This window comes from Lycorma delicatula, chromosome 13 (assembly GCF_047948215.1).
Source record: "Lycorma delicatula isolate Av1 chromosome 13, ASM4794821v1, whole genome shotgun sequence".
NCBI lineage: Eukaryota > Metazoa > Arthropoda > Insecta > Hemiptera > Fulgoridae > Lycorma > Lycorma delicatula.
In genome coordinates, this window is record NC_134467.1 from 34,973,386 (window position 1) to 34,995,654 (window position 22,269).

The following is a 22,269-nucleotide window of genomic DNA, read 5'->3' on the forward strand; positions in this document are numbered from 1 at the left end:
AATAATATACGCAGTTTAGATGAAAAACAAAAACAATAAGTTAGAAAATGATGCAACATTACTGCAAGTTACAATTACTTTATTCAAGTGTAACTGATGGTATACAGTGTTTGTACAATTGCAGGTAATAAATGGCATTATACGTCATTAAATATTTTAATATTCTAGTTACAGTTGGAAATATAAGCTTCTAGGTTACACTGTTAATCAACGTAAGTAAATTTATGTACTAATTTGGCTGTACAATACAATTATTGGGAGTAGTTTTGATTGTAGGTATGTTTACATGTTCACCTATAATATGTTGATGTATATATATATATATATATATATATATATATACATCAATATATATATATATGTATACAGAAACCGTTTACTACGTAAAGGTGATTTGACTTTACTAGAAAATTTCATCGAACGGGCCTTTGTCAATGTGACGTTGGGCCACATAAATTCGCATAATAAGTTTATATCTCGATTTATATAAAAAGAATTAATATAATTTTTCATATATATATATATAAGTACATATATATATATATATATATTTATAAACAAATGTATATATCTCGTGTGTCTTGACTGATTCATAAAAAAACATGATGAAAACTTGGAATCACAGTTTACAAATTATTGTTGGCATAGTTCTTATGGATTAAGTGCTTACTAAGAAAGGATTTTTTGAAATTCAGTGTTTAAAGTGTTAAAATTGAAACAATGAAAATTCTATATACATTTAAAATTCTCTGAAAAAATTCGCCCGATAATAATTAGTGTTGTAGTGTGATTACATATTTAAAACGCGTAGACTATTGTCGTTTTTATATAACAAGAAAACGATGAGGCTTTTATTTATTAAAAATTAAAATATATATAAAACAAAAATAAGGGTAGATTATATATATATTTATTAATGTAGTAGCGGTAACGTGAAAATATTAACAGCAATCTGCACCATATGAGTTGTGTTCTAACTGCCGCTGTGCAACGGCTCGCCCAATCACGCACCGAATCTTCCAAGCGGGTTGGAAAATTCAGACCGAAAGTTGTTTTCCTCGTCCTGCTTTTTCCTCGGCCGTTCTGTGGTTTATTCAAACTCAGAAATCGTTTTTTGTTTTTGTAAATGAAAAAAAAACGAGCAGCCGGTAAAAGGCTGTTCGAACAACATAAATGGCTGTCTAAACACTCTTTCTTCGCATCCCGAGACCGCGTACTCGATACGAAACGTCGTGCCTTGTGTCGTCTGTATCACATCTAATATAACGACGGTTTCAGTCCCCCATTTTCTGTAATCCTTTTCACTCAACCTTAGGATTTCTTCAAACAAATTCTCCATTTTTATCCATACCCTTAAACCCTTTAACATAACGGGACAGCGTTTTCAGGTGTCATCCCATAGAAATTACAATTTAACTTGGGTGAGATTAAAAGGTTAAATATTAACATTTTTTATATTTCTCAGTAACAACTTTAGGTTTAGATTTTCCTATTCACTGTTGAATGGGATGAAGTTTCGAAGAACGATTACAAATTTTCCACGCGTCTGAATATAATAAACGAGACATTTACTCTATTTCGGCTAGATAATTTTCTTTAGGTGAATGCATTAAACATTTTTCGTAATTTCTATTTTTTAAGGGGTTTGTATAGCTAGTGACTATACAATTATAGAATTATTATTGTAACCGTATCTACTATTGTTAATTTACGTACGCAACTGACTGTACCTGCCTCCGGTTACTTGCCTGAATTCATAACATCAAAAATAATTGTCCAGGAAGGGCAAAATAAGTAACAAAGAACGGGAAAAGCTGCAACGGGATGTTAGTTTAATAAATAAACGTGAACTTTATACCTGTTTAATAATTTAATATTTATTCAATTTTTTTTTTAGATAAACGAAATGAATCCAATTTACTCGTACAAATATTTATGGTTAATAGAATTTTTAATATTTATCAGTTTATGCAATGATATTTTGGCAGATAATAATAGATCGAGAATTAAAATACCAGCGCCAATTGAAACAGTAAAAAATTACGATATATTTAAAAGAACGTGTGAAAAATTTGGTTTTTTTCCAAATAAAATAGGTTTATATAAAAGATGTATTGAAATGGTATGGATTCTTGAACCAAATCTTAATCCTTCTGATATGGAAGAGGTATGATTTTTAAATAAACTGATTATTTTTTGTATTAATATATTACCAAATCAATAATTTCCGAATTTTATTTAAAAGTTTATACGAAAAGTGTTAGCAGATTTATGTGGCTGAGTAAGTAGCACTCGGTGTTTTGTGCGGAAATTCCGGACTCGAATCCCGATCAATACCGGCATCATTTTATACGCTATCTATTACCACCGCGCTAATGCTATACCTGTTGAAGGCGGGTCTTTCAAAACAAAAAAATAACTTTTAATCTTAATGGAAAATTGATGAAAAATTTTTTCTGTGTATAATTAAATCGAGAAATACTGAAAAAAAATTTCCATTTTTTTAAATCTTTGAAATTTGAAAAAAATAAAATAAAATTGAATGAAACTATTCGATAATAAAGAAAATTATATAAATATAAAAATATTTCCTATATTTTGACATTAATGTCAAAAAAAAAAATTAGAATTCATTTCGCACAATAGTACAGCTAATTTAATTATAAGTAGCACAAAATACTTATTACACTTCTTTAATGTATAGACCAAAGTAAAATGAATAAGCCAAAAAAAAAAAAACATTCAAGCCCTAACATTTGCAACAATTTCCTTTTGAAAAGCATTCGTTTTCGTGCCAAAAACATCGTACTCAATGGTACGGTAATAAGAATTTAATCCTTGGACGTACCTAATCAAAAGAGCTAAATCTCCACTTTTGTACAGATGATAAATTTTGACTTCAAATTACAATATTAAGTTGTATTAGTTAATTACAAACATATAGACGTCAACCAATTATGTTGGTTTATTGCTGAACTCGTAATCGCAAAACAGCTGAGTTTGAAGTCGAGAGTTTTAAGATTCAAATCCTAGTAAAGGCAGATTTTTTTCCAAGTAAATTCAGATTTGAATACTAGATCACGGATACCCCTATTCACTGGTGGTTGAATTTCAATTAACCACAGATCTCAGGAATAGTCAGTCAACTTTTCTTTTAGCCGCCGGAACCCCTGTAGGGTATTCCTTCAGAGGATGAATGAGCATGGTATGTATTAATGTAAATAAAACGTGGTTTTGTAAATCTCAGGTCGACCATAGAGGTTTATGATTAATTAACACCCAACCACCAAAGAAAACCGGTATACACGATACAGTATTCCTCTAGACCTCTAGACCTCCCGGTGAGTTAGAAATGGTAAATCTGAGATTGTACGAGATTAAACTTCATTTAGATTCATTCATATGTTCCACATTCATTCTCTTAAGTAATTCCTTACGGTGGTTCCAGGAGGCTAATCAGAAAAATAAAGAAAGAGATATATCGACATCAAAATAAACGTTAACATTCTTCGAACATGATTTTTCTATGATATAGAACAGGAGTATTTAGTGTTGCATTTCTTTTCTTATATATTTGATGGATATATTTCTTTTCATCAAAGTAAGCAAAGATAATACGTCGCGACAACTGGTGGACAACAACGCATAGTATACATTACTAGCATGACCTTAAGCGACACAAGTTTTCCAAACTTAGGAGAAAACTTTCCCAGCGATCGTTATATTAGAGATATCCAACTAGTTTTATAAAAATGTTTGATTGTGTTTATTCTACGAGATCACGAAAAAAAACCTCAAATTCCTTCTGGCTTTTGAAGTAAATAAATACCATCAAAGTACACAAGCACGTCACAGATATTAGGTATACCCAGGACTTCCTTATCAGCTTGTTTGGGGAGAAATGTAGATAATTTTTTACTTTTAATAATAATAAATCAAAAGGAACTTAACGATTTACAAAAACATTAAAAATTATCCCCAGTTTTAACAGATATATACTATATTTTAATAAATACAATTCCTTAGTTCAATAATTAAATAAGACAATTTTTTTTAGAAAGAATATTCTTTATTCAACAACAATAATCTAAATCCTCGTCTACATTTAAATGCTTCTCCCAACTTTCTGCGTGGTTTTTTATTTGACTAATACAGAATTTTTTCTCTTTTTATATTTTTGCCCTAGGTGTCTTGGTTTTTCTTGAATATCTCACCCATTCGACGCTTCATAAAAATAACCCATTGAAAAGACCATACAAAAAAAATTCTGATCGAAAAAAATCGTAAGTGAAATGAATGTACCAACCCTCGACATCTACTTTTTGAATCGTTTCCTGAGTCTTTTGAATAGTATGAGTTCCAGGTTTATCATGAAGCTGAAAGAACATCTTTTGAGAGAAAACTTGAACATTTATATAAAACGTTTATATAAAAATAGGTCTGAAAACGCTTTGTTCAAATACCGTAGACGAAAAATTTCAGGTGCTCTTAAAAAAAAAAGCCCAATGTAACTGTTGGGACCCAAATTAAGGAGTTAAATTGGTTGTTTCTTATGTTATATCATTATTTCCAGCAGTAGAAAATATCCTAAAGGTTTCTGTGTTTCTTCGTGGTACACACCTGTATTACAAGCTGACACGTAGGTTTTTAATTTTTTCCGGATGTTTCCATTTCTTACATATGACTACGGTTGTAAATAACAGACCCAAGTTACATTAGAAGTTTGCAAAAATTAAAAAAATTTTATTACATGTTAAGTTAAGCATTAATATATATATTTTTTATTATTTTCAGGTAGCAAAAAACGTAAAACCATGGAATATTAGTCTTGTACATGCAAGAGAATTATTGACAAATTTAATTGAATATAAATGGGGAGTAACTGAATACGGTTTATTTCTTCAACAGTTGTATAAATATCCAAATAGGTATATAACCTCATATTGTAATAAATAACACGCGGTTTTATTTCTACATAAAAAAAAACGTGACGTAAAGATCAGTTATCTATAATTTCAATTAATATATAATATTTTATAAGTTGTATTTATTAATAATTTAACTAATAATAATAAATTTTTTTTTTATTTTTGGTGAAGAGGTGGAACTGCATTTACGCATAGAGTTTAGGTTCCCACTGGTATTCTTATCCAACCAACATCAGCAGATTACCGAATCAAACCACCCCACTCGCTACCAGGGGTCGACCCGGAATTGTTTTACTCATTACTTAAGAATGACTCCTTCTATCCTAGCCTGTGAAGGCCTACCTAAATTTCACCTGACTCAGGACTATCACAATCGCCCGTCTGAGAATGCTCCCGACGAATCTGGCTACACTCTACTAGCAGAAATCATTCTTTTTAAGCATTTGCTCAATGGGGCCGCCAGTAATAACGATGCATAGTCAAGCTCGGCAAATCGATACTAGCCGGGAAAATTAAATACCATCATTATTATTTCTAATAGTAGCTGCAACTTCTACTATACTATGTCTCAATTTTTCGTATATGCCAGTACGTGCGGAATAAACGAACGATTTCATCCAACATCAAAGTTAAAAGGCGGCTAACGTGAGATCCAGGTAGCCAGATTAGTAATACTTTTCGGCGAATCCATTGCTTACTAAATATGTCATTTAAATGATTTATCACATCACGAGAGTAGTAAGCAGGTTCGCCAACCCTGAAAAACCACATTTGCATTCTATCTGCAAGTGGAATATCTTCCAACATTTTCATAATATTTATTAGAAAAAATCAACTAACGCTTTGAATTGAGCCTAGGCGGTAAAAAAAAGGGTCTACGAGATTATCACTAAGATCATACCATACATTAAACGAAAATGTGTGTTGGAAATGACATGTAGCAGTCTACAGAGGTTTCCTTCTGTTCAATTGTGAGTGTGTCGATAATTTACAATGCCATTTTTTGACAACACGATTAATCAGTAATTAAAATATTACTAAAGAAATTGGGATGATGTTCACATTTTCTAATTAAACATCGACAGAATTTTATTTTTTTATCAAAATCAGGTCGTAATAACAATCTTCCACTGTTTTGTTGAATAGGTAAAATTGTTGCTCCCGTAACGATCCCCACTCACTTAATTGAGAAAAATTAAAGTGATGTGAGAACCATCTTGTAGTTGAGGTGAGAGATGATTGTGTCACCGCTCAAATGAATATTCAATCTTAAAGACTAAACTTAATTGTTGATCAACTGTTATTGCCAGCCTATGAAAATATATAAATTTTTTACATGTTTTAAAAGGATGTCTTTCATTTTTTTTAATAATATTTAGAATTTTTATGTTTAAAATCGTATCACTTTTACAATCCAGTTGGTTTTTGTGTTTAGTTTCTAATTAAAGTTGAACGTCTCAAATTTATGTTCAATTTTAGTAGACGTTATGAACATCAATTTTCTAAAAAATTAAATTATGTACCAAGGTAAGTAGAAATTCTATACTGTTAAATTAATAAAGGTATTTATTCCAAACCTAAAAAAATGTAATTTCCAACAAAAGTTTCGTGTTTTACTCGGTTTTTCTTAAAACCGAAGTAAGATAGACGGGTCCAACCACTTCTATTCTAACTGTATAGAAGTATTCAATTGACTGCTCGATTTGGGTCCTAAGAATTTAAGTCATGTTTCATTTCACAAAGGTAGCAGAAAGCAGGGCTAAATGTTCGATGAACCATAACTCTCTAACGAACAATTTTCTGACCAGTGCTTATATGTCCTTTTTTTTTATTATTTTTAGCTATGGAATCATCTTCTAAGAGATTGCCGCGCAATTTGGAATCTCGTTGTATATTAACAGAGCATAATTAAAATGAACAAAAAGCTCTCCCATTTTAGTTGGAAAAATGAATTAGGATTTTGCATTTCGAAATTAGCATTTAATTCAAAATTAAAATTAAAAATGTAATTTTTATTAAATTAAATTAATTAAATTTAATTTACTAAAATAATTTAATGTATGAGGTCACTGAATTTATTATTGTGATGCTTTTTATTTATTATATTATTTTATATTTACAAAGAAATTTAGAATTTTCACGTCCTCCCGTTAACATAAAATGGTAAGAAATACTTTAAGCTATAAAAAGATTTTTTTCTTGTAAACAGAATGAATTTTGTACAAAATGTAATGAAAGCAATGCCTTGGGAAAAATGGAAATTATTTTGTGATGTAAGATTTGCTAAAAGATTTGAAACATATGAAATGATGCCTTTCATTTTAACATCTCAAGAACGTTTAGAAAAATTAACTGAATATATGGTGTGGTTGCATGAAAAGGTTAATATTATGGTAAAAAATAGGAATTCTCGAAGAAGAAGAAGAAGAAGAAATACTGTGCAAGCAGAAGCATTCGGATGCCCATATTCTTTTGTCTCGGCAGTTATAGATTTAAACAAAAAAAAAGAAGGGTAAGTTATTACACATTTTTATTTTGTTTTACAAACTTGCCTACCCCCGATAAAGGAAGATGCCCACCTTGTGGTGATTTATGATCCTGATGGTCTTTAACAGGAGTCGTGTTATAGACCATCAGCTGATTATACGTCACAGTAATAAGCCAGGCCTCTGTTGGGATACCACCTATGTGAATGCTTCACTGGAGGTTTATATAGTTGATTTTTTAACTCAGCTTTACCCTTTGCTGCAGGCCTCATACCGAAATCTTGAATGTCGTACATCGTTGCCCTCTAAACTAGCTAACCGAGTTTCACGGAAGCAAGAACCACGCACCTAGTTCTACATTTTACAGAGCCAGTTTGTAAATATTACATGGATTTTGGAAATAAAAATAATATCATACAACAAGCAATTTGTTCGCAACAACAGAGTTTACTCTTAGCTCCCTTAGCAAAATAATTTTAGTTCATACTCCAGACTTTTACTCCGCGTGACATTTACTTTCTTTCAAACATCGTCGAGATACCGCTACATTTCACGGCTGCATGGGATCCATGCCCTCAGCTGTGCGGTCGCCATCCCTCCGACAGTGTCCTATGCACAATCAAAAACTGCCCTCATTAAAACTGTGCTACAGCTCACGGCTCACGGTAACTGATGCCTTCGGCTGTGCATTAGTCTTTCCGCTGGTAGCTGAGTCAAAATAATCACCGAAATTTCTATCCAACCACGGCTCGATTCCAATACGCCTACCTCCAGCCAATCAACTGTACAGTCGGTCCCTAGAAACCAGGGGTTCTATTCTATTTATACTCCCTCAGTAGTCCCACTGAGGGGCGAGGAAACGAAGGAAGCCTGCCACAATAGCCATTCTCTACGAGTGTACCAATTGACTTGCAGATCAAGAAAGGAATTTAGTCTGTCTACTTCCCTGACAACTCTAATACGTTCAACTTCGTACCAGGACAGAAATAGAGACATGGTTCACAGTGTCGTCGACTCTACCGTCAGTTCACTGGTCCGGCTCAACGAATCCATATATAGCCAAACTATTTCTGAACGCACCATGTCCTGAGAGGAATTGCGTTGAGTACCGATTGGGAGAAAACCAGCTAATAGTTCTCAACTTTCTAAAATTTGGAAATATACCATGCGTGTATCGACCGGTAGAAGAATCGTTCCACCTAACCTGCCCAGAGTCAAACCTTGGTCTACTGTTTCTTGCAAACGTCCAGAAGTGAGATGGCCTGCCTTTTTGGAAATATACCGCTCGCTACGTTTAGTAGCTATTTTGTCGATATTTTTTATACCAGATATTACAGAAGCTCTCAAAACGGTTCTGAAAGATCTGACAACAGGCATCAGCAGAAGACGCTAGGCACGCAATAATATGTCCCAACATCATTGAAATTGAACGATGAGCCCAAACGGGCTCAGCATACAGCATTATGGCCTCACAGACACATTTGTAAAGAATGTGCATGCCACAGTAATTCAATCCCCTATCCGGATTGATGGCTCTACGAACACCAAAGAAGGCATCAATTGCCTTTTTTGCAAAAAAGTGAAGTTGCTCCCTGAATTGAAGTTTCTCGTCAAGGATGGCTCCAATATGTCATTGACCTAATCGGATGGCCGTCAATCACGACAAGAGGGTGGCCTGTCGCAGATAGTCGACCTTTGAGAAACATCATGGTTGCATTCTACGCTCTGAAAACTATCTTATGCTGAAGACTCCCAAAACCTTAGTAACCTACATGGCTGCTAGGCTCTGAGTTCTATCTAGACACACGTGTTACCCTCGACCAGCAGTAACCCATCGTCAGTATAAGACAGCATGTGGAAGACGCTGGGCATTCACAACCGCATAAGAGAGTCGAACTTAACGATCCAGACGAGGGGTCTTAGAACACTGTCCTATGAACAACCTTTTGACAGAGTATTTCCTGCTTCCGATACACTTTCACGAATGACGAGTCCAGCACCCTAGGAATAGCGTCCTCTGTGCCCTTGCTAGGGCAGAAATTATACTGTTCTTCCATCAGCATACGACTGGAAGTCAGCCTGCTATTGATTGTGAGGTAAAAGACCTTCTCAAAATCTTTATTTACTACTGGAAAGAGCGTTAATGGCGGTAATAAGAGCTCTGGGTGGAGTCCCTATCGCCACATTTGAAGAGCAATTTCACTTCACCAACACGCTGGAAAATATCCAGCAGACAGCAACTGCTGAATACCAAAGCAAAGGAGCATACAATCACCGGCAATGTGTATACAAGAAATTCCACTGTGATGCAATCATATCAGGGGGCTTTGTTTTTGTAGCCAGGCTACAGATTATTTGGCGGACCTTCGCCTCAGTAATCTAAGAAGACAAATACTCAGAGCAAAAACCTACAACTTCTTAGTAAACACGTCGATGGTAAGGGGTTTCTCCAACCTGATTAACATCTGGAAGCAGATGGTTCATCAGAAGAGCGAGGAAAAGAACTTTTTCAATCACAACACCATTCCGGGTAGAGAGAGCCAAAAGAAGAACGTATATTTTCTTCATGTGTCCGAGAACACTATAACCGACATCCCATGGGTCTTTATTTCCCTCTCTAGTACAAAATAGCGCCAGGAATCACGCTTCGATGTCCTAACTTTATGAATATATTCGGTCATTTTCCGACCATTGTCGGCATTAGATAAATCTGCACGCCGATCAAGGTTTCCCCTAACGTTGTGCGACTCTCTTGCGCTGGCCCACAGGCTGCTTCATCGCGGTCAAGTCCCTAGTCCAGTCTACCATCCAGGTACTTTCTCTTATCTCATAATTCTGGGGATCAACTAATCAGTGGCCTCAAGTACGTCGAAGAGAAATTTTCTGCCAAGTCATCTAATAGGATATCGTCCAGTCCTCGAGCAAAGACTCGTAGTATGGCCGAAAGTATATTCAAAAACCTAGGCCAGTCCACCCATCTGTGCGGGAAGCGCCCCAGAACAAGTACGTAACCCCTTTAGACATCGCACATCCTGATTACCAGATCGTAAAAAATAATCGATGATCGCTCGCGTAATCATCATCTACAGACCACTTTTGAAACCTACCAGAGATATCTTTCTTTACCAATGGTAACATCAGTGTTAGTACCAGGGAAGGTCCTCCGCAATTCGACCGCACCGGAGAAAGTAGTCAATTCGCCTGCCACGTTACAGACTTCAAAGCTATGCTGTGCAATTAAACATTCAAGAAGATCGCCGCTATCAACCGTAATCCCACTGTGGCAAAGAGGCATTTTGGCGTTCGCATCAGCACCGATGAGAATTGTACAACCCACTACCAGCCTAACAATTCTATCCCACCTATCCAAATGAAGTTCACTTGGATCCCTGTACCGAAAGTACAAACTAACAACAACCAAGTCCAGATCATCCACGGGAAGCTTGAAAACAACGTGATGCGTATCAGAGGCTTGTTGTATGAAGACGCTATATATCGACTTCCTTTACAGAACAGCGGATTTTTTATCACCAACGAAAAATTTCTTTGAGCTGGGGAAGCCTGGCAGATCACCCTTTACCACATACGGGTGTTGCAGAAGAACGGCATCGAGGCTCTGTTTGTCAAGCACTTCACCTAGCTCAACCTGGAGTACACAGGCCCTCTGTCCCTCCATCACGCTTTCCAGTTTTTATAACGAGCCTGCATTCCTTTTTCAACGTTGTCTTTCTAAGTCGGTGTTCTATGATTGGAGGCAGGACATCCTCTTCAGAAAGACGCCGCTTGATATCATACACGATGATACGGTGACGATACGGTGAGCGGAAGCCTCCGCTTCCGCTCTTGAAAAACCTGAATCTCCAACTTTTTGACAGCAGGAGACTCCGAGATAATCGGGCTGTTTCCTTGTTTTCAGCGACAAGCACCAGCCCCTTGCTGTTAAAATTAAAAAATTTTAATTTTAGTATTTTTCCAGATACCTTGGTGAATGAAAAAAGATTGGAGTTGACAAACACACCAACAAAATGTTCGTTCGAACTTCGCCAATAAGAAACCGCAGATCTGCGCGATACAGCGAAGTCAATGAACTATATTTACAGTTCTAAACATGACCTAACGTAAAAGTGAATGAAAATGGAGAAAAAATTAAAAAAATAAGCACGAAAACATTATATTTAAGTTCACCTAGATTTTTAATAAAGAATACATTGAAAAAATCCCTCCAAAATCTAATTCCCCAAGCTGCCTAATTATAACAGCCACATGGTGTACATATATACAAAACAATTTTTAAAACATTTAAGCAGGATTTACCAACATAAATCTAATATATTTAGTAAAGCAATGATTGAAATAAAAAAGGCAAAAACAAGAACAACTTTCATAACTCTAAATCAAATTATTTTCTTAAAATGTAAGGATTACAAAATATAAAACTCTAGTTAGTCGTTTATGAATATCATAAAGGACAATGTAAGATAAATAATATGTTTATCCGTGTTGATAAAATTTTTAGAACCAGAAATCTACGAGTACGTGAAGAATGGCTCAGATAATTAAAATAAAAATTCAAAGAAAGATAGGTAATCATTAAGACAATATTTATTATATAATCTTTAACTCATATGATTCTGATATTATGATTTTATCATATTATTAATAATTTTATTAATAATTTATCATTATTAGATTTGATTTTCTGAAAATACGTATTATTAGAATATAAAACTAATTATCGCAAAAAAAATTTTCTGAGTGATTTCCTGACATTAAATTGTAGTTTAACACCAGAGAACATTCTAATGTAAATTTTATGAAATTAATGGAAAAAAATGTTCAATGATTAGTTTATCATTAAAAATGTTCTACTTACATAATGCAGTATATTAAAATCCAATGGTTGTATGATATAAAAAATATCATTGATAAAACAATGGTAAAAATAGTTGTATAATAACGATTTTTGAGCCATGTAGCATGGAAGGACGATACAAAATTATTATATATATTTTCAAAAGGAATTTACTGGATCATTCATAACTATTTAAAAAAAGGAGACAGTTTTTCTAAAAGAGTGCCCGAGCTAAACGTATCCAAATATAATGACCTATAATTAGAAAACCATTTATCTCTTAAACATAGAATAAATCGAAAGGAAATATTTCCAAGATTTATTCTGTATGCGTTAAAAATCAGCAATGTTAAACCGACTCACAATGCAGTTGTAGTCGGTTGAAATTTTGACTCTAAAACAGAAGGTTCAGTGCATATTTTGCGATACGAACCGAATGGAATATCAATCCTCCTATATTCAAGTTTATTTGTCAGCGGGAAACGTCTTTGTCTTTCACAAACTGGTAATCATCTAGAAGTTTCAGTTAGTGATGAAATTGGGGCTCTTGTAAGCGATGCACTGCCTGTCCTTGTAAGTCAATTACAGTCTGTATGTAGATATTTGGAGAGATATTGTATTACATATATATATATATGTTTTTCTTTTTTCTAGATACGATATCAACCAACTTTACCAAGGATTATGTCTCGATTCGTTATATGAAAAATGGGAATTAGATTTATTTAGAAAATTTTGTAATGAAGTTGGAAATAGTGATATAGAAGGTAATGATATAATAATTATAATAATGTTTGGTTATAAAGTTGTAGGAGCATTAAAACACTTAGATGATTCAGAAAAATTAAATATAACACGCTATAATCAGTATTTAAAATTTTGTAAAAATAAAATGGAGTGTATGGAACAGTTATCCGAATTTCTAGAAAATATTTTTATAAATACGGCTCTGGATGGTCAAACATTAAATGATATAATTGAACGTTGTCAAAGTGAGAAAGAATGTGACGTAATGGATCTACTGGGATTATTAAGTACAATTAGTTCTGATATTGAAAATATATCAAAAAGTCAAAGAGACTGTTATAAAATTTTGGTTTTTATGTTATACGAGATGCATAAATCTGATACTACCATTGGTGATAAAAATAGGAAAATATTAAATATAAAATATATTACGGAGTTTATAAAAATAAAAAAATGGAATATTTGTGATTACAACAATCATTTAAAAGTAGTGCGTATATTAAAAATGAATGTAGATGACTATAAAGATTTCATTAGAGCAAATTCAAACGAAATTGAATTAAATAAGGTAATAAAAATATTTATATATTTTAATAAAATAAAAATAAAATATTTATATTAAGTAACAAATATTTATTATTTTGGTCATGGAATAATATTTGACAAGACATTAAAAGTTCTAAAGACTGAATATGAAATTAATCAAATGAGTAATTACAAATTAAAAACAACTAAACGATTATTGCATGAATTTCCTGGCTATGCCGGTAAAGTCATACAATAATCTAATCTTGGAAATTACTTTGAATTCACAAATTAAGGATCTGACTTTTAATTGATAAAATATTGTAAGAAATAATTTTTAAAAAAAATTGTTTAAAATCAAATTAAAATGAGAATTGTTTAATACTAATTGCCAGTTAGCGTTCCATCTAAATCATTTTGTCGATAATGTGGAAGCCAATTGTTTTTAATTTTTTGTTTGTCAAAAATAGCCATTACAAATTTACAAAACCTTAAAATTCTTTGATTATTTAAATTATTCAACGTCAATTATACGAGGTTAGCGAGTGATAGCAGTGTTAGGTTATGTTGATAACCACCCACCAAAGTAGTCCAATGGTGAACAGGTCAACGCAAATAAGTTGATTTCGAAATCGAAAATTCTAAGCTTGAAATCCTAGTAAAAACAGTTATTTTCATACGGATTTGAATACTAGATCGTATATAACCGTGTTCTTAGGTGGGTGGCTTTCAATTAACAACACTTCTCATGAATAATCGACCTGAGACTGTACAAGACACTTCATCTATATTCATACGTACCATCCTCATAGTCTGAAGTAATATCTTATGGTAAGTCCGAACGGTAAGAAGCAAAAGAAGCGAGATCAGTAAACGGAATCGTTAGTTTTGTTACCAACATAACCTTTCGCCACTACACCTATCGCGTTTGGTTATCTAAATATATTTTTTTCTTAATTACTTCACCGTAATTACTTCACTAGGTATTACATTAGAAGATGAGATGAACGGAAATTTTCGTAGCGTGTGAAAATGCCAAGCCTGACTTGGATTCGAACCCGGGACCTCTGGATGAAAAGCCGAGATGCTACCACTCGCATCACCGAGGGCGGCGTATCAGTGTTTGATATCATTTTATCAACAAAATGTTGTAAATATAAATAGTATTTATCAATAAATGGTATTTGATCAAATATACATTTGCTCAAATACACAAAAATGAGCAATGAAAAGAAGTGTTTTTGATTTGTATTATTTCTGAGTGATGGTTTCGACGAAATAGAACACGTTTCCATGGTATTTTTACTGTTGCCTATCCTTAATTAGATGCAATTTAATTCATTTATATATTTTTATTTACAATGTGATATAATTTTTACCACTTTTCTTTCTAAAATTTAATATTTGTATGACTTTCCCGTCTGATGGTTTATACACTCTTAGACACAAAATTTCATTTAGCATGTCAGTGCTACACTAATGATCCTTCTAGTAACACGGAGTACTATTAGCGCAGGATACCCACGTAGCCCTAGTTAAGAGAATTTTGGTATGGGTGTGCGATTTTTCAAAAAGGTTCCTTTCCAAATATTTTTTTAATCGTTAACAAATGTGCTAAAAAGAAATATGACCTTGGCCGAAATCTCGAGATGCTGATGTTGGCGTTGTTCTACAGCCTTGTCCTTGACCATTTAAGTTGAAATTTTAATAGCTTCAATGCCCCACATATATAGAAGAAATCTGAACAAGTTTGTTCAAAATCGATCAACCAGTTCTGGAAGTATAAAATGATTCTTAGCAAGACATCGCACATACCCGCGTTCATACGAACATCCGGAAATTTTCTATCTGGTTTTTTGGGTTCGTTACGTGTCAAAACGTCAAGATCCGGAAAAACTGCATTTATCCAAATTGGATCGATTGCAATACTTTCCCTTCTACAGCTATAACTCTGCTATAGAGTTAGAAAGAAAATTTTGTCACTTTAAAAATTCAGTTTATCGTTTATTATGTATATTATTGGCATACAAGGTTAGTCTATGAATTCTACATTATCTGGCGAATATAAAGGAATTTGACCTCCCATGGAAAAATTACTACATAACTCTTGATTAAATTTAAACAAAATCTTAAATTTTATTAGGTTTTTTCAGTTAATTTTTATTTTTTGTAAAGACTCGTTTTACGTTACAATCTCAATTACTTGCATTTTTTTTTTGTTTACTTAACAAAGTTCAGTTTGTTTTAATTTTTTGGTTTTTATTCTTGTATGTTGGATTTTTTAATATCTTCCTTCGTTACTTTATTGAGGGAGGAATCTCTGTACATTATCTCATTCTATGACTGTTATATTTGAGGAACACGGTAACAAAATTTCTATTTCTATGTACATTCATTTCCTAAGGTTTGTTTTTGGAAATGGTTATAAAACTAAAAAAAATATATCAAAATAGAAAATTGTAATAAATAAATTTAATTTAATATTATTTCAACAAACTTATTTTTTGATGGGGGTGAATTTTTTAATTTAAACCATATATCACTGGAGCTATACTGTAAACTGAATTTACTAAAAATTTCAATTTATTAACATATATTTACCAAGTATAACGTAACGCTCCCTAAACTTTTCTAATTAACATTATAAATTATATTATATTAATGAATATTTTACAAGTTAACAGATCTCCCAAGTGGCTTTCTGGATTCGGGGCCCGAAAGCAGCTTTGTCCCTGATCATGACGTGTGGCGAGGTGTTACTTGTACACACTCAGGCTGACCATAATTGATCATAACAATGATTATTTGAAACTCAATCATCAAAGAGAACCGGTATCTACAATCTGGTATTCAAATCCGTTTAAAAACACGTACCTTTATTAGAATTCGAACCTGAGAATTCTCAACTTCTAAATCAGTTGATTTACGAAGAATAGTTTAACCACCTAGACCATCCACTGGGTTAGGATTAGATATACAAATTATATACGGTATTTTGGAGGAATAATAAGCTTCCAAACATTAGAATATTTCATTCTTTTTTTTATCACTACCCATTTTAAAAAAAATTAAGAGGGGTGCTAACATAGAATTATAAAAAAAAATTATAATTTTTATAATAAGAGTAATAGAATAATATATTTCTCATTTTAGATTCAAATATAGCTACTTTAACAGGTTACTTTAATTTCTTTATGTGATAAAGAAATTTTTTTTAAAAATTCTTTATAAAAATTAAAAAATTACTATTTTTATAGATGGAAAATAAACTTAAAAAAAAGTTTTATTTTATACATATATGATGAAAGCTAACAAATTTCCTTTGGTAAAGTTATTTCTAAATCTAACAACATCTTCAATAGAAGATAAATTAAGAAAAAGAAAAATTTTTTAAAAAACTTTTTCTGGATTTTAGGTGCGATATTATAATTTTAAAAAAATTGCTGATATTTCTTAATAGCTCTATACATGAAATACAAATTTTTAAAAATATTTCAACGAATGACTGTTTGAAAAAAAAGAGGTGGTGTTTAATTTTGTTGAAAAAAAATATTGCATCATTTTCCAAATCACTCACCAAATAATGGTGGCATGTGTTTTTTTTGTTTGTTTGATATAAGTGCTCAAAGTTTTATTTTAAATACTATTGGCGCAGGGAATACAACCTGGTACGCCGGACTGCTGTGCGCAAATTACCAACGATTCATTCGTTTGAATGATTAATTATAAATTATACTTGTTTTTTGGAGATAAAAAAGTAAAATACTGAAGTTAAAAAAATAAAAACTCAAAAAAGAACTAAAAATTTTCAGAATTTTGAAGCTTTTCGGTGTAAAGTTTTGTTGTTAGTACGCTAAATTCATGAACATTATTTAATAATAGTGGGAAAAACTTTTTAAAAAATTTTCTGAAATTAAACAACTACGTAACTCTTTTTCGGCTGACCCAACGCTCGCCTTTTTCTAATAAGTAAAAATTATGCTTTGTTAAATTTTGCTATAAAATATATTTAATTAATATAATTTTTTTCATAAAAATGGAAATTGTATTTTGTAGATATCTGCCAATCCCTAAATAAATCTTACTCATAAAGAAGCATAGTTTATGGGTGTTTTTTTTTTTGGCGAAGAGCAGACTGATGGTGATGCGCTAGGCGGCTGCACTCGGCGAACACATCCCGCTAGAAGCAGATCGTTATTAATTAATTTAGAGATTATTTAATATAATTTTAAGCTTACATTTTATATTTGTATTTTATTTTCATTATACTAATATTTTTTTTAATTTTATCAATAAAAGAAAAAGATTATTAGTTAATATTTAGTAATAAAAATATTATTAATTTGATGATCACCACGTGATGCGGCCGGCGCATCAATAAAAGCAGCTGGACTGACAGCTAACAAACCTCATACGAACACACAATAATAAACGAAGAAGACAGTGCCGGCATACCCACGCAGTGGTGTAGACTGTGGTGAACCATCACTTTGGGATAGACGAGACCAGCTTTTATTATCTATTTTGCTCGTCTCAGAGGACAACCAAATCACCCGGCTCTTGACTCAGTCTTTAGAAATCCTAATCTAGGAAAGTATGAGGACCATCCACGTCGTACTGCACCTGTAGGTCTCCGTACCTGGCGTCTGCTGCAGCATATAAATGTTGACACACCGTCATTCTTTCCTATGTACCCTTGGTCATATCCTCAATGGAGAATAAACCTTATAAATTTTAATTTTGACCATACGACATACAATAAACAATCAACACCATCTATTATCTTTCAGCAAATGTTTCAGTGTGTTCTCTCCAAGATGAAATCAGACGCGGTTGTATACACTGATGGATCGAAACAAAACGATACAGTTGGGTGTGCATTTGTTGTCAATGAGAGAACTTATATGTTTGGTCTACCCGGTATTACGAGTGTGTTTACCGCTGAACTATACGCTATAAATAAGACTCTAAACATCATTAACCTAAATATAGAAAAATTCTTATTTGCAGTGACTCATGTAGTGCTCTCCAAGCTTTAAAAGACTTTTATTCCAAACATCCTATCGTCATTGAAATTTACAACGCAATCGCTGAGTTGAATAATCGCAACACAGAATTAAGTTTTTGCTGGGTTCCTAGCCACGTAGGGATTCCAGGTAATGAACATGCAGATTCCGCTGCCAAAGAAGCATGTAACCAGCCTCCTTTCACCACCCGAGTTGCTACTTCTGATTTCATTAACTATGTAAAACAATTACTAAGAGCAAGGTGGCAAGGTGACTGGACGGCTACCGTTGATAATAAACTCCGTCAGATTAAAGATTCTGTGTTACCATGGGACTCCTCATACAGAAAACCTCGGCGTGAGGAAGTAGTTCTCTGTTGATTGCGGATAGGACACACGAGGGTCACACACGAGTACCTGTTTACAAGAGGACAAGCACCTCTATGCGCACGATGCAACTGCCGCGTGACTGTGCGCCACATACTCGTGGACTGCATATGTTATGCGGCATTGCGTCGTAAATTTAAACTATCCAGAAACATCCGTGGTATCCTGAGTAATGATAAAGAGGTTTTAAACCAATTGTTTCTGTTTTTGCGTAGTATAGGGTTAATACAAAATATTTAATATTGTTGCTTATATTTTTGAATGCTTTTAGTTTTTAATTAAGTTCTTTTTTTCTCTCTGAGTTTTTGATTGTTTTTTATCCGATTAGGAGCCTTTTACACTCCTTATCGGAATTTGTTAAATTTTATAAGTTATTTATTTAATATTTTAAAGACTGACTGTGATATTATTTGTAAGATTTTAGTAATATTAGTTTTAAGTTTTATTTCAACATTTTAATTTTTATTTTTAACCTAGTTTTAATTATATAATTTGTGTTAGTTCTAAGTTTTATTTAATTTTGTTATTTCAGTTTTAAGTTTTATTGTAGATCGTTTATGGTTTTGTTTTATTTTTAATCTTTTGTTATCCAAGAATGGGCTTTTTACACCCATCTTGGACTTTGTAAAATTCTATTTACTTTGATCTTATATTAGTTTTTACGGTTGATATTAGTTGTAAGTTTTAATCAACTTTCAGAGTAGTATTAAAATATTTATTTTTCTATATAAAAAAAGGATCCGGGCGATGATGACGCAGAATCGTTTTTCGCCCTCAAAAACGAAAAAAAAAAAAAAAATTCCTGTTATCAATATGGTCCAGGGTTATACATAAAATTACTATTAAATTCTCTACCTACTCCTTCCTTAAACTTATTTTAAATATAAAGGCAGTAAATTGTTCATTTTTTCTTTTTCTGATTTAGCCTCCGGAACCACCGTAAGGTATTACTTCAGATGAGGATTGTGGATGATATAATGTATTATTTATGAGTGTGAATGTAAATCTACCGTAGTCTTGTACAGTCTCAGATCAACCGTTCCTGAGATGTATGGTTAATTGTAACCCAACCACCAAAGAATACCGCTATCCATAATATAGTATTCAAATACTATATCGTGGATACCGATGTTCTTTGATTGTTGCGTTTCAATCAATCACACACTTACGAACGGTTGAGCTGAGACAGTTAAAGATTGTACTTCATTTACACTCATACATATCATCCTCTGAGGTAGCAACGTTCAAAAAAATCTCTCTATTTCTGTAAAATGCTTAGTATTCTCATAAACGCGTTCCTATCCTCAGACCGTTTAGCCGTGAAGGTGGTCGGGCGTGCGAAACGAGCCTTGACCGGCTAGTATTAAAAAAAATTATCATGCCCACTATAGAGGTAGAAATATTTGGGCAAGTTTTAAGAGCAGCTGGTAAATTAATAATAGATTAACAAATAGTAACAATAATTTTAATAACACTTTTCATTTTTTTTTTTACAGTTGGCTGAAATATTGGTTTACATTTCAAAACTTGAAATTAAAAATATATGGACTAAACTGGGGAAACTGAAATTAAAAAGTAATTATAAATTTGTTGAGATATTACAATGGAAGGACAGTCCGATCACTATACAAACACTAAAATTTTTTTTCAATGTAAATAAACCAATGGATTGTTGTACCAATTTTTTGAAAGCGATAATATCGTATAATGTAGCAGTTGATGGAGTAGTAAACGAAAATGAGCATCAGCAGATTTTTACTACATTATGTCCTATTGGAAGTGCTGAAAGAATCAAGAATATTATAACCTTCATAACTAATGAAGGTTTAAAAATAAAAAATCCGAAAGAATTTATAACTAAATTAAAAACTAAATCAAGCCGTAAATTGATTTAATTTTGATTGAACTTTTTTTTAGATCTACGAATGTTTATTGAAATAAAAATAATTACAATAATAAATTGTCATTCTTGATCCTCTTTCATTTATATTAAGAAAAAGAAAACGCAATCCAAGTTGAGAGATTTAAAAATAATTTTATAAGCAAGCATATATCAATGTTCCTGTAATTAATTCTTACAAAATATTTACAAAAATTTATGTTTGTAAACAGAAAATCCGTGATAACAAATTTTTACGATCGTTTCCCATCTACAATATATAATATTCATACTTATAATTTATTTACATGGTAATCACAGGCTCTCTTACAATTAATAGATAAGTGTATTTTGTAGCGCGTCAAAAAAACCACGAATGACCGGGATATAAATGCGGGATCTTCGGATAAAATGCCAAAACCCTACCACTCCACTACTAAAATAGATATATCTCAAGTAATAAAAAAAATCTTTCTTTCAGAAATAATAAAGTTCAGTTTAAAAACAAATAGATTTATTAAATATTTTATATTATTTATATTTAATGACAATCGGTCGTTAATAAAAAGCAATAATAATTTTTGATACGAAACTAAATAATCACTAATGTTGATAAAAAATATCACGTATAATAAAAGTACTTAAAGTAATTAAAAAAAAAAATTTTAAACGCGATAAATAAATAAAAATATGACAATACAATATCAGGACTTTCCCATAATACGCCGTTTTTCTGATGCTTACGCACACAATTTAATTTAAAATATTTATAATTGTATTTAAACATATTATTATTTGTAGAGTTGTATAATATGCTATCCTAGTTGGCGTTGTAGTGACGGAGGTACTATTGACGCAGTATACCCACTTAGCCTTGAGTTTAGAGGATTTTTTGGGGTAGGGATAGTTTTTGAATTGTTTTATTTGAAATATTTTTTTTTTAAATGTTAAATAATGTGCTTAGGAAAAATAAGATCTTATTAGGCGAAATCTGGAGATTGTAAGAGAGACATAGTTATAGCCTTTCACTTTATTCACTTTGACCTTTTAAGTTGAAACTTTGATGGGAATAAATGCTCCATATCCAGAAATAATATGACAATTTTGGTCAAAATCGGTCCAGTAATTCTGGAGATATAAAGTGTAAGACACTGAACACACACACACTCACACGTGCATACGAAAATCCGGAAAGTTTCCATATAGTTTTTTTTAGTTCCTTAGGTGTCAAAACATTAATATCCGGTAAATACCGCTTATGCCCAAATTAAACCGATTACAACACCTCTCCATCTTTCGCTATCTGCAAATATTGTTAATAAGTGTGCCCAACAAAATATGACAAAAAATTAGGTAAAATCTCAAAATACTGTGGATATACTTGTAGCATAAGTAAGCCTCACACCCTTGATCTTTTAAGTTGAAATTTAATGACATCAATGACCTACACGTAGAAGTAA

At 32.4% G+C, this 22,269-nt stretch overlaps 1 protein-coding gene across 3 annotated transcripts; it reads left to right on the top strand.

Annotated features, from left to right (window-relative positions):
• The first annotated feature begins 72 nt into the window (after positions 1-72).
• LOC142333643 (uncharacterized) lies at positions 73-20,890 on the top strand. 3 transcript variants are annotated; one of them, XM_075381013.1, is made up of 6 exons: positions 73-212; positions 1,898-2,167; positions 4,795-4,928; positions 7,138-7,440; positions 12,921-13,581; positions 20,427-20,890. In XM_075381013.1, the coding sequence occupies exons 2-6, from the start codon at positions 1,907-1,909 to the stop codon at positions 20,823-20,825; spliced, it is 1,758 nt and encodes a 585-aa protein (XP_075237128.1). In that variant the 5' UTR covers positions 73-212; positions 1,898-1,906; the 3' UTR covers positions 20,826-20,890. The 3 variants fall into 3 exon arrangements, with proteins under 3 accessions (XP_075237128.1, XP_075237130.1, XP_075237129.1); XM_075381015.1 differs by having other exon boundaries at positions 12,921-13,033; positions 20,427-20,565; XM_075381014.1 differs by having other exon boundaries at positions 164-276.
• Positions 20,891-22,269: the final 1,379 nt, after the last annotated feature.

Excerpts from the sequence above, each read along its gene's own strand:
- LOC142333643 (XM_075381013.1), top strand. The coding sequence starts at position 1,907 with ATGAATCCAATTTACTCGTACAAATATTTATGGTTAATAGAATTTTTA. Across the intron at positions 2,168-4,794 it reads ATCCTTCTGATATGGAAGAG|GTAGCAAAAAACGTAAAACC; the intron begins GTATGATTTTTA and ends TATTATTTTCAG. Across the intron at positions 13,582-20,426 it reads ACGAAATTGAATTAAATAAG|TTGGCTGAAATATTGGTTTA; the intron begins GTAATAAAAATA and ends TTTTTTTTACAG.